Source organism: Athene noctua, chromosome 8 (genome assembly GCF_965140245.1).
Source record: "Athene noctua chromosome 8, bAthNoc1.hap1.1, whole genome shotgun sequence".
NCBI lineage: Eukaryota > Metazoa > Chordata > Aves > Strigiformes > Strigidae > Athene > Athene noctua.
In genome coordinates, this window is record NC_134044.1 from 5,095,582 (window position 1) to 5,108,653 (window position 13,072).

The 13,072-nt window shown below is 44.3% G+C and overlaps 1 protein-coding gene across 2 annotated transcripts in view; it reads right to left on the reverse strand.

Annotated features, from left to right (window-relative positions):
• Nucleotides 1–1,800: 1,800 nt before the first annotated feature.
• Nucleotides 1,801–13,072, reverse strand: part of ARHGEF4 (Rho guanine nucleotide exchange factor 4) — a 189,935-nt gene continuing 178,663 nt past the window's right edge. For both annotated transcript variants that reach the window (XM_074912675.1, XM_074912677.1), the window contains 4 exons: nucleotides 12,163–12,294; nucleotides 10,897–11,140; nucleotides 10,129–10,206; nucleotides 1,801–8,900 (listed from right to left, as the gene is read on the reverse strand). In XM_074912675.1, the coding sequence (XP_074768776.1) occupies nucleotides 8,743–8,900; nucleotides 10,129–10,206; nucleotides 10,897–11,140; nucleotides 12,163–12,294 (612 nt within the window). In that variant the 3' untranslated portion in view covers nucleotides 1,801–8,742. The remainder of the gene's footprint in view (nucleotides 8,901–10,128; nucleotides 10,207–10,896; nucleotides 11,141–12,162; nucleotides 12,295–13,072) is intronic.

Here is a 13,072-nt window from a genome sequence, read left to right on the forward strand (position 1 = left end):
CATGTGGAAGAGGAATGTGTAATGTCAGTAACGGCATTGATCTGCAGAAATAGCATTTTGGTTTTGAGATCATTGCTACAGGTGTGTTTTGTTCAGTCAAGTAGTTGAGCTTCTGAAATAGTAGCCGAGCGCTAGGAATCCCATGGACAGATTTTTCATTGTGTTTTATCTTGAGCTAATTGCTGGTCAGGGAGATAGGTTTGGGATTGTTTTGCAGATCGCTGGAGCTGATGAAAATTCATAATCCCAAACCAGTGAGTTGCTGGAATCTGGGAGGATATAAAGGGGAAATACTGTTCTTCAGAACGATGCTGTTTGTTCTTGTCTTAGAGGGATTCTGGTGTAGTTGTTCATGTGGTGGTCTGTTGTCAAGAATTACTGTACTGTGTCTGACAGTCATAACAACATGGTGCAGAACTTAAGTCTTTATATGGGACTTCTTTCTTGTTTGTTTTAAATCTATCTATGGAACTACTAAAATGGTTTGATTTTTCCCTCCTCCCAGATTCATTTTGCATATTACTCTCCCACTTATGTGCTGATGAGTGGCTGTTAGTTATTTGCTGTGAAGGCTAGATGTGTTGAGAAGAACTCACCTCATTTTAGAGGCATCTTTGAACACTTGGTAACAGCCAGAGCCCCTTCCAGAAAAGTAACTGCTAAACGATTCTCAGAAATAGGGCAAGAAGTTTTGAGTTTCAAGCTTTCCTCTAATTGTGGACAAAAAGTTTGCTTTTTCTAACATCTTGCTTTAGATTCTAAACTCTGTGGCTCACTGACAAAGTCAGGTAACACAAATAGTTTGTTGGTGAGCTCCCCAGGAATCGGGAGTGATGTATTGATTATTATTTAGATGGTAATTTTCCATTGTAGGAAATATCATAGTGCTGCAGTAGAAGGTGTTGCTGCATTATGTGGATAAAATGTTTGACTTGTGCGTGGGAGGCTAAGTGCTCTCCTGGATTTTTATTTCAGCTATCCTGTTTTAATAATCCAGAATAGAATGGAGTCCATGTGACTACTTAAAAAATTTTTTTAAAAAGATTGTACAGCAGTTAAGAGGTCTTTGGCAGCTATAGGAAGTTGTATTGTCTGTTACAGAGAGAAGGGCAGGCCTGCAGGGAAGACTCTTGAGCCTCATGGGTATGAGAAACCTATAGCGGTAGACTCTGGGGGACTAAAAGATACTTCAAACACAAACTTGACATAAAAAACTTGGTGCCAAGTAGCCCAACTGTCAGTTTAAATTAGTGCAACTGGACCTTCATTCTTGGGCTATATTAATATATTTTGTAGTTTACAATAGCATGTTCTTTTCTGGATGGGAGAGGCACAATATGCGGACAAATTAATGCTTCAGAAAGAGGAAGGGGAACACACCTTCCCACAGTTTTGCTTTTACCAGCCTCATTGTAAGAATTGTGATCATGTGGACTTTACAGTTGAGATCGAATGCTGTACGCCCTTTCAGTGCAGGAATGCTAACATGGCTTAAACTGGAGGTAAGGAGGTTTTCTTGATGGTGTGATTTAGATATCAAGTGTATTGTGTCAGGTTGCTGGAGGTTAAAGGAAAAAAAAAAAATTATCAAGCCTAGGTAATAGATGTGCAGGCAGGCTGGTACTTCTAAGAAGAGGGGGAAGAAGCAAGTGTGGAAAGATAGAAGGAACTCTTAAGCAGAATACTGTTACATAGCTCCATTTGATTATGGCAGATAAAAAGGCTTGTTTTATATACTCAGCAGTTAATGTTTTATGGGAGGATTACAGAATTAGACAAAAGTAAAGTTGATAGCTTGTTTATTTCCCATCTCACAAACGTATATGTAAACAGTCACACACAAAGGTACACAAGTCTGGGTTACGTATCACAGGTATTTCATTTGCACAGGTTGTAAAACAGGGAGCTGCTTTGGTAGCAAAGTTGTGCAAAAGAAAAGCTCACTACGTGCAGAGAAGAGTGGCGTAGTTGCAGGGAGGAAAAGGACAGGAGTGTTGTGCAAAAAGAACAAGCAGCCTGTATTTTTCCTAAAACCACCAGCACTGCCAAAGCCATGGGATTTTAGTAATGTAGCTTGTTAAGAAAATGTGCGAGACGTGAGAAATGAAGTGTGGTGTGAGGTGTTACTCCCAAGGCAGGGCAAGCTGTGATGGCTGCGTGGCTGGGAAGGAGGAGCACCCTTTGGCCTCTGGCGAGCCTGAAGCTGTGTGGCTGTGGATGTAAAGGCAAGTGAAATCCAGGTTGCTGCTGTCCTTGAGCATGTGGTAGGCCATCCTCTGATACCCCACCCTCATCTGTGTGGCACTCAGCAGAAAAATACAGGGGTGTGTTCTGGCTTCTGCCATGCCGTGTCTTGGACTCCCTTCTTGCACTAGCTTAGCTCTGAAAGAAGTTGTGTTGATTAGTTTCTGCTGCTTTGAAGATTGATTCCTTCCCCTGCACCGTCAAACTAAATGAACAACACTGCACCTTCAGCGGGTTAAAATCCTCTGAAAACACTTCAGATTTCTCAGTTAATTCTACCCATTACCAAAGCTCTTAGTTTTTTAACCCATTACTTACCTGAAGACCTGATCCTACTGCTTTGCATAGGCAGGAAGCTCTGGGGACAGGGACTTTCTACTGGTAGGCTGGTACAGGACATTATAGTTGAGATATTATGATCATACCAGTGTGGTGCTGCTACTTGTCAGTAGCAGTGGCAAGTCCTGCTAAGTTTAGTAGAAAACTTGAGTAGCAACAGGTACAGGCTGAGGCTCCAGCAGTTGAATGAAGTGTGAGCAGCTCCATTCTTAAAGCTATAGGAATTATTTGTATTACCACGTTAGCTGTCCGAACAGGTATTGCAATGCCATAACCCTCATTAGCCAGGTACATGGGGAAATTTGACATGAGAACTGAGAACAGTTGAAGTAATAACAGTAAAATTAGAAAGTAGCACTTGCTGGAAGCTGTACCATCTCACAGATGCTGACAAAGTTCTTAAACAGTTTGTGTAGCAAGTGGTACAATATTTGTTCAAAAAACTGATATTTAAAAATCAGTGGCAAGATTGATATATTTAATTCTGCTGTTACATAAAGATAAGCTTCCACTGCAGTAAAGCTGGAGGAACCCAGTCTGATATTTTGACATATATTGCAAAAGATGAAAGGGCTTTTTCTTAAAAAAAGCTAGTTTCTGTCATTCTGGCATCCCAAGAAATGCAGCGTTTTCAGTCTGAAGCTGAGGTTCTCTTGGAATGTCTGTTACTTGTGGATGCCTCAATTTTCAGTTGTCCCAATCTCTGGCAGGGAGCCCTGGCTTTTGGATGCTTTCAGGAGCTCTTTGGACCCCCAGATGCAGGTGGTCAGCGTATCGGGGGCTTCTGGGTGACAGGCTGATGTGCTGGTTTTGCAGAGCAGTGTCCTGGACAGCTGGGGTTACCTGCAGTGTGTAGCAGCGAGGCGATGGGCTAGGCCAGACAGAAACGGGGCTCCTCCCCACCCTACACCCCACTGTCCTTCAGGTAACAGACAAAACACAAAAGAACCGAAGGGCTGCTTCATGGGAACTTTTAGCTCTGGGAATTGATCTATTTGGGTTTTTTTGATTTAGTACAATGACAGTTTTTACTGCTTCTGATGCTATCAAAACTTGAAGCATAGGCATTTGTCTAGTGTATACACCCACATTTTCTGACTCAGTTATTCCAAACTAGCAGTTCAAACTAGAGCTATTTTTTCTTTTTTTTCCTTTGTCAGAGCAGAAACTAGATTATCTAGCAGCCACTGGTTCTTGTCACGTTACTGGTAGCTTCAGCAAATCATTCTTCAGATTGGTTCACATGCCTTATAAAAGTCTGTGTCTTACTTGTCCAAGTGAAATCTGGGGAGATTTTACTCATTAAGAGACATGGCTGTCTTTCACAGGAAGTTTCCTAAACAGATAACTACAGAAGGAGGGGAACAGACAGAACTAAAACCCTTAAAACAAAACAAAACACAAAAAAACACCCTCAGGAACAAGTCTTACGGTCCTCTTTATGTAACTCAATGCCAGAAGTATTTTTCTGAGTAGTTTGGTAGTTTCTGCCCTGAAGTCTGGAATGATTGGTGCTGTTTAGACTCATGTCAGGAGCTTCAGTTTGTTTTGCCTGAAAATCTGCATTTCTGGCCATGTAGAAGGTTCATCTCCAGAAGAGTGGGTACTGAAGTCTCACATCTCTGCTTATTCGTGTTTCAAATGGATTCTTCCTGTGAATCTGGTAAGATTGTGTTGTCCATTAATCTCAGACAGCTTGACAGAAGCTGTACGTGAGCTGTTCATATGCCAGAAAACCCCTTTATGATGAGTTTAGAGGATGACGCTGTGAATCTGTGTAATGTGTACACGAATGCTTTGTGTCTTACGCACATGTTCTCCCTGATACTTTTAACTAATAGTACGGTGTGAGTAACTTCATTCAAAATCCAGATGCCAGGGTGAAGAGGAGGGAAATACAGTGTTGGTTGTTCTGTTACCACTGTCTAACACACGTACATTTTACCATTTAATCAGTAATTTAGGAGATGACTTTTGAGTGTCTTATCATTTAAAACTAATGGAAGTTACACATGATCTGATACAGAGTTTGTTCAGAAAGTAATAGGTTTTGTGGCTAGGTAGAAAATAAATTATGGCATTTCTTGATGAAAAATCCTCTTCCGATTTACGAAGTGCTCTGTTGACATGCCGGTGCGTGGGTAGGTATGTTGAGCAAAGTGAGTCTGATCTTTACCTGTTTGTCAATGTCACTGTGTAGCTCCACCTACTGTGTTACAAAGCTTCTGCCTCTCAGTGTGATCAGCTTTTATACCTGATTTCAGCCTTGCAGAGGGGATCAGATCCTAGCTCCAAATGTTTCTTGCAAAACTAGAATCCCAACTGAAGACACTTTTCAGGAAGAGTGCCTGTAGGCAGTCAAGTAGAGAATATATTTCTCTACTAAAAATAACTAACTTCTCATCGGCTGGTATATTGTTTGGCCAGAGAATTCTGTTTTGGCACTTACTTAAGAGAGTAACTTTTAGAAATCTTCCTATAAATTGTTTGTGTGCACTGGTCAGATATGAAGTAAGTTCTGGAAGAGGTGCTAAATAATCTGATCATTTAAACAGCTTGTTGCATACTTACTGTTCAGAGCATTGCTACACAGATAACTAATAGTAGCCAATTCTTATGTCTGTTTTAGCAAGGGAAGGGCAGGGCCATTGTTTATTGCCCTTCAAAGCTGCTGCACTTTAGGGTGCTGTTCCACTGTCACCCCACTTCATTCAGTAGAATAGGTCCAGATTTGTACTGGAGTGACTTTAGTGTAGATGTAAAGCTGAGTGTATAAAGCAACATACAAATTAAAAACCGATCGGAAGTTGCAGCAAGGGAAACTTTGAATAAATGTTAAGAACTTTTTTTCATAATGGGGGCAGTGAGGTATTGAATGGGGACTCGAAAGAGGTTTTGGGGGCAGCTGTATCCTTGAGTACACTTGGATCACAACTGGATGAGACCATGAGAGACCTGATGCAACATCACAGTTGGTCTTGCTTTGAGGGTGTGCGTGTGTTGTGGGGGATCCCAGGGTCCCTTTCCAGCCCTGCTTCCCTGGTCCAAACCAGCATTCTCCCCCTGCTTACTGATAAGATCAGAAAAATTGATCATTTCTGTGCCAACAGCTTTTCTTCCTGGCCAATCAAAACAAACACACCATGGATAAGGATAGGAGGGTGCAGACACCAAGGGTAAACACAAAAGTGACAACTGCCTTCTGTTACCGAGGGTGCTGGCTGCCGAGGATGCTGTGGTGTCCCACTGGAGCCTTCCTCTGCTCTGCTTCTTGGGCTTAAACTTATGCCTGAGTCTGGCAGTAAGCACGGCTTTGTTTCCCTGAAGGGGAGCAGGGGGCGCAAAGGCTTAAGCTCGTTGGAGGGGTGAATGTTTGTTCTTGCAAAAGGGCATGATGCTGGTATTGGTGTAGCTGTGGGAAGGGGGTGGCGGGTAAAGCCCCTGGCACTGAGGAACACCATTTGCCATGTCAGCTCAGTAGAGCTTTTGAGCTCCCCCTGCCAGGGGGTCGGGGCAGATGCTGTGGCTGCAGCCTGTGGGGTTTGGCAGAGGCTGTGCTGTGGACAGGCAGCTCTTGTTAGTGTTTAGACTGGGGCAGGGGGGGATGTCCAGACATTGTGGCATGCTGAGCGCCGGGTAACCTGGCCTGGGCCTGTGAGGTGTCACTGGTAATTCTGGTACTTGGCAAGAAGTAGTGGAGGCTGATCTTAGTGGCTTCTTATAGACACTGGTGTTCCCCTCTGCCAGCCCCCCAAGTTATTGACACACTGCCCTCTTAAACGAAGAGAACAAATGTTCTGTATCTTAGGTTGGGCTGTCAGAAGATCACATTAGCTGCTAAAGCTCAAGCTGCCGTCTGAGGGGAGCTTAGCCAGGGCTCATGGAGGCTGTGTGGGTTGAAAGGACAGGCACTGCAAGGCTGATAATGCAGCTGTAATGTGCAAATGCAGGCTGGTTGGGGGTTTTTGTGTTGGTTGCTTGTTTTCCCGGTGTTTGAAGGCCCTTCCTGCAGTGTCCCCCAGCTTGGTTTTCCTGACTGCTGCAAGCCACGTGAGAGGCCTTTTTGACAAATGAGAGCCCAGACCTGTAGCTGTGCTGGTTCAGGCAGTATCTCAAGGCTCTACTGCCAGCTTGGTAAGCCCCACTTTCCTCTGTGGCTTGGGGTGACATGGGGGAGGGGGAAAGTGCTAAACCTGCCATGGGCAGACATCTCTTGTGCTTCTGCCTGAGGGGGAGGTTTTTGTTGGCTTTTGGTCACCACTCTGTAGGACCATATTGGCTGGTGATGACACACAGGAGGAAAAGCTGAGTTCTCTTTCAAGTGTGTTTCTTACTTCTTGGCACTTGCTGTTCCTCTTTAATTCCTTATTGCTCAAAGTGGACTTGAGCATCCCTTGCAGCTTTTTTTGATGTTTCCTAGACATGTTTTCCATTTAAGTAACTAGCAGGAATCTGAGAGCTGGTGACTTGCTAAACCTTTATGATTGTTCTAAGTGACCAGCACATCTGCTGTACGGTTTCTGCTTCCCGAAAGATGGCTTTGCTGAGGGTAGCCTTCCAGCATGGCTTCTGCTGACCAGTGGTCGCTTTTTAAGCTGCAAGAGCAGAATCTCTACAGTGACTTTGAAGAGAAACAAGTTCACACAGATAGACATGTCAGAGACAAACACAGGCTGAGAGTCACTTTTACAAGTTTCTTTATGAAATTAAATGTTGCCCCTGGTCTGGGGGGAAGATAATAGTGCAAGAATGACTTTGTACATGCTACTGAATTCAGATATCCCTGGATGACCAGACTTTGGTCAGCTACAGCATCAACAAACACTGGATTTCTGAGCTCTGCAGACAGTGCTCACTCACACTAGTGTAGTGTTGGAATGAGCAGGTGAGTGTCTTCCAATGTCACAGGATGTTTCCTAAGCTAGGGAATTCAGTCAGTATGGCTTCTAACTCTCGCTATGGTAAGGCAAATCTTTCTTTTTGCTAACCAAGGTTTAAATTAATATTTTTGGCCACAGTTTGAAACTTGGGTACTTGAAGTGAGGCTCTTAATGTCAAATTTAGGCCTTTTTTAAGTGGCTTTCCATTTTTTTTAAAGGTGTCAAAAACCTGTAGTGATACCCCTTGCTTTGAGGGTCTGTGGGAGTTTGCATAACAATCATGGTTTTAGTCTTTTGGGTTGAACTGTAGACTCTGACTTCTGGGAGCTAGGTTTGTAAATATTGACCTTTCTTAATAAAAAAAATAAAACAGACAAAACAAGCATCAAGTTAACAACATCTGACAAGAACAATTACAGACTTACAAAATACACAGTTCTGATTTTTACCATAAATAAACACGTTACAAACAATGAGCATTTTCATTGGCCAGGAAATATGGCAGAATGATGGAGACGAGAATCTAAGGAATTGAGTACAGTATTAATTAGGCACATTTTTCTCTAACTTATGTAACTCAAACCCACTATAGAGATTCTTGAACTTTACTCATGCTGCAGGTTGATTGGCACAGTTTAACATACTCTATAGTTCATCAGTGGTGTTGAACCTAAAGGAAAGGAAAAGGTCACAGTGCAATACTCACTGTTGTCTTGTCTGAGTGCCTGCAAAGGCTAACCAAATTAGTTAGACATGTGTAGGAGGATCATGTCTCTGAGAAATGTGTGGAGTGGGGGTGGACAGAGAGCAGAAGGGTTTATCCCTCAATGGAAAATGTGTCCTGTCAGTGACTGAGCATGTCAGTGGGCACGGAGCTGGCAGGTGTATCGGCTGCCCTCCCCTCTCTGACAGCTGCCAGGCAGCAGGAGTGTTCGCAGCGGGAAGGAGCGAGGCCAAGTACAGCTGATGAGCAGAATCTTTTCAGGTGAAACATGTCAGGCTCACTCCTGTGATCTCTTCGTGGAAGTTTGCCTCTTGGGCACTGTGCAAGGCTGGCTCGATGGGACTGGCACAAATGCACACGTGTGTGCAAGCACACACCCCGTGTCACCTCAGAGCCAGGGTGGTCAGTTGGTCTGCAAAATAAATAGGGAAGGCAGGAGCACATGTGCCATCCTCTGTAAACAAAGGATTGGAAGAACCTGGGCTCCACCTCCCAGGACTGACGGTTAAAGTGCTTTTTCTCAGAAGGGGTTGAGGCACAAACACGGGGCTGCCCTTATTTCCGGAAGGGCGTCAGCCTGCTGATGTTCTGCCAGAAGTTCGAGGGCTTGCGCTTGGGCTCTGCCAGCATGAAGACTTGCTGCTGAGGGAGCGTAGTAGGCAGGGTGGGATGCTTCTGACGCATCAGAAAGTCATAGTATGGCCTGGTGACAGCTGTGACGAGAAGGAGATGGGAAGCATGTTAGCTGAGTGCAGCTGCCTTGCCCAGTCCCTGTTAAGGGGGAGTGAACTGGGTTTGCCGTAGCGTTACCCTTTGTTTCAGCACAGCTTTTTAGGGTTAGAGTTGATGCTGTGGAAGTCCCAGAAACCTGAAGCAGAACTGACAGGTGTTATGACAGCAGGGCTAAATAGCTGTAGCACATCATTAGTGACAAACTGAACTGGTGCCTTTGGTTGTTTTGGGAGAAGCAGCTGCTGTGCATGTGCCTCTGTTGCCTGGTATAACGTCCTGCGCTGGATTTCTGAGTCGTAATGGTTGTGCCTAGCCTGCAGCCAGCACTGCCATGGGGGGTCTCCTCTCTTGCTTTGCCCCCACAGCTTTGCTCGGTTTGACACGTCTGGCCTCCTTCCAAACTTCCGTCTGTTTGCAGCCAAATCTTACTTCTGACTTATTTTGGAGTTTAGCCAAGCTTTCTTACTGGAGACTTGGCTAGGATTTAACTGCTGGCTGGTACCACCAAGAGGAAGTGGTTGCCTCTCTGTGGGTCCAGAGGAAAGCAAGTGACATTTCTTTCCTCTGGATATAAAGAGGGGTGGTGGCAGCACGAAATGATGTACCAGGAATCTACAGCTAACAGTGCTGTGGGGACGGTTGCTTGAGTTCACGCTCCCCTGGCTGCTGCTAAATCTTCCTTGTCTCTTTAACAATGGTTTAACAATCAATCAGCTCTGTCCATGAGCATGGTACCTCCCCATGGCATCCTGCCAGAATCGCAGGTCTCAAAGCATCTCCCACAGGCACAATTGCCCGGGCAGGAATAGTCCCTGCTGCAGTGACCTTTATGACTCTCTGCATCATGGGGATTACTACAAAACTCAATCTTGCCTTTCATAAAGGGAATGCCATACTGCTTGAAGGGCCTGGCTTTTAGGGCGAGGATGTGAACTAGCCTTCAAACAGAAGCTGCTGGCTTGTGTGTAACTGGTTTCTGGCACAGCACTCACATGCAAAGCAGCTCTCCTGGAGTTAGGAACAGTTTCCTGACTCCAGCTGTCTGAATCTACCAGGAGCCACATTGCAGATTGTCACATCACAGCTCACCATCTGGCCCTCTCAAGAGTTTGTTAATGCCACTTCACTGAAACTATTCCCATATAGTAAATATAGACCCACCACCCGCCCCCAGTTCTAGCAGCATTTGTATGTTCAGGTGTGACTCACCCTTAGGCTTCCCAGTATGGTGCTGCTTGCTGGCATTCAGCATCGCCTGCTTCTTCTGCACCTCTGTGATTGAAAAACCTTGAAGATAAAATAGAGTTTGTCAGCAGCAGGTCAGCATTCTGTATCTCATGGGAAGACACTGGCATAGACAGTAAGGGAAGTATGTGGGGAGGAAAATGCCTGAGGGGAGAGGTCACAAGCTAAAACTACTCCCAAATGTGGAAGGGGCCCTTTTGCTCCCCCCAGCGTGCACCGCACCACCGTCCCTACCTCTCATGCAAGGTTTACTGCCTGCCCTCCCCCACTGCCTGTCCAGACCAGTTGTGGTTCAAATCTCATTAGATCACAAAGTCTGAATTAAGCAGGATTTGGACAAAAGAATGAAAACCCTCTCTCACAGTGAGAACCCTTGACTGAACGTGTTTTGTATAGATACTGCCAAGTTGGGCACTCATTGCTGTACTGGACAATAATGGAAGCTGTATGTAATGTATTGACTATTTTGTCAGCCCTGCCTGAACTCATTAAAGACACATCACCCTCCCTGAGGACATTCTGCAGTGTCTGCTCACAGTGGTTTGCCTTTTGTTTTTTTCCAGTTGCACACATTCATTCAGAATGTGCCGTTCAGCAGCCCAGAGCTGGACTGGAGCATGGACTGGTTTCCCTGCCCTTTCACTCCTGTGCATTGGCTAGTGGTTAAAAAAAAAAAGAAAGAAAAGAAAAAAGAGGCCAAATACCTGTCTCACAGCATCACTCTTTCCATACCTGTCTCTTGGTCAAGCTGAACCTGTCTCCTTTCATTCTCAAATGCCTTCAGCCAACGCTGTTTCTGCTCAGGCTTTTTTGCACAGAATATGTGGACTTCCTCAGTGTCTGGGCAGTGCAACTTAAATGCATTTTTCACACTGATATTGAAGTCCTTGTCTTTTCCATCTTCTACATCCAGTATTTCCATATCATCCATGTTGATCCGGCTCTTATAATACAAGATGTCCCGGCGCAGAAGGTCCTGTAAGAGAGATCATACAAACTCATACAGACGTTACTGTTTCCTGTCCTGTCCTTTCCTTAAACATTTGTTTCCTCTTACATGATGGAGTATGTCCTGTAAGAGAAATCTGATAGTGGATTTGAATCTATGGAATTGCAGCGTGCTAAGCTCCTATTGACACCATTGGCAGTGAGGAGAATCGCAAGGTTTCTTCTAGTGGTGGGGTCACACTAGGCTGGCAACTACTGCTCTGGGCTGCCAGCAGCCCTGAAGAGCTCTGATGGAGAAGCAAGCTTGTGTTATTACAAATCTGCACTAAGCCCCTATCAGAAAAGTAGTATTTGAATCCTACAGTCCCAGTTAGAAAGGACAGAAAAATCCTAATTAGCTTTTGTTTTTTGTGTTGACAATGAAAAGTAAATTTGAGAGCAGTAACAAAACTGTGAGGAGCTCATGCCTGAGTTACCTGGAGCTACCTCTGTGTCATAGATTATGCAAAAAAAAAAAAAAAAAAGGCACGTTCATTTCTGAAATTCCAATGGAAGATACTTTTCATTTGCTCTATGAAGGGAGATTTCCTTTATTACTTAAGTTATGAAAAACAGCATGGGCTGTACTTATGACTCACATACAACGTTAATACGGTCTAACTGGCTGTCAAGACTCACAGCTTTTCACTGAAGCTGCAGTTCCCTTCTGAATATGATATAAATCTCACGTAGAAGTGCAGTTGAAAAAGAGAAAATGGGTGACAATGTTCGTACTTGAGTTGTATACAATAAACCCCTACGCTAACCCTAGCAGCAGTGCAATGCTTTCCTCTCTTGCTGTAAGAATTAGGCCCGTAGTTAGTTCCTGTAGCTTACTGCTGTGGTCAGGTGCACAGAACACACCAGGACGGCAGAGGAAAGACTGCAATGAATGCACATAAAAATCTGTGCCAGAAGCACAAATGATGCCAGTAAGTATTAAGGAAACTAAGGGTAGAGAGGGGGTTCACTCAAATTCTTTATGCATTTGTGCCTGGCTAGTGAGGTTACCTTCTTGCAGCAGACAAGCTGGTGATCAAAGAGGAAGAACATCCGCTGTTGGCTCTTGGCTTGAGGGTGGGAGATCTTGGCTAATTCCCCAGAATAGATGAGTTCTGAGCTTCTGACTAGGACATCTTCACCCTGAGAACAGCATAAAGAACAGGTTGGTCTTGGCTATCTGAAAACAGGGGAGAAGAAATAAGCCTGTAGACTCATTGGAGCACCTCAGCTTGGCTGAGGGGCCTGTGTTGCTGTGGGGCCTGAATTCCTGCTGATGAAACTCTCTTCTGGGAAGGAGAGGGAGCCTCTGTGCTGGAGGGCAGTCCTTGTCACAGCAGGGAGGCACTCTGCCCTTGGCACCCAGGGACTGGGAACTGAATTTGATAAGAACGATAGTGTGTTAAATAAAAAAAAAATCTCCTTTTTGCAGGGAATCTGCTCAGGGTAGCTCATCTATCCCTGATATTAAAGGAGGTACATAAGTAGAGAGCTGAGAATTTAGCCTAACATCTTCGGGGAGGGAAACAGTCTGGTTTTATTGAGTCTAGGACTTAGAAAATCAGTAGTTTTGTTTCTTTTATTTAGCAATTTTTTTAAATGGGTCTACAGGGAACCTTGGCTTCCTTTGTCACTATATCAGAGCTTGCCTTTCTGCAAGAATAATGTGTCTTATTAAGCATTAAGGGGCAATTCTGCTCATCTTAAGAGTTTTAAATCACTCAGGATAAAATGGGGGGCAAGAGGAAAATAATAGGATTTTCCTAACCTCCATGCTAATTTTATTCTGCAAGGAAAATGAGGAAGCAAAAATCCCAGGGAACATGCAAAGGCAGCTGGTCTAGCTGGGTTATGTGTAGACCTTTTCAGTTGTACTAAAACAATCACATCTGTTTAAATCAAAAAACAAAACCAAAAAACA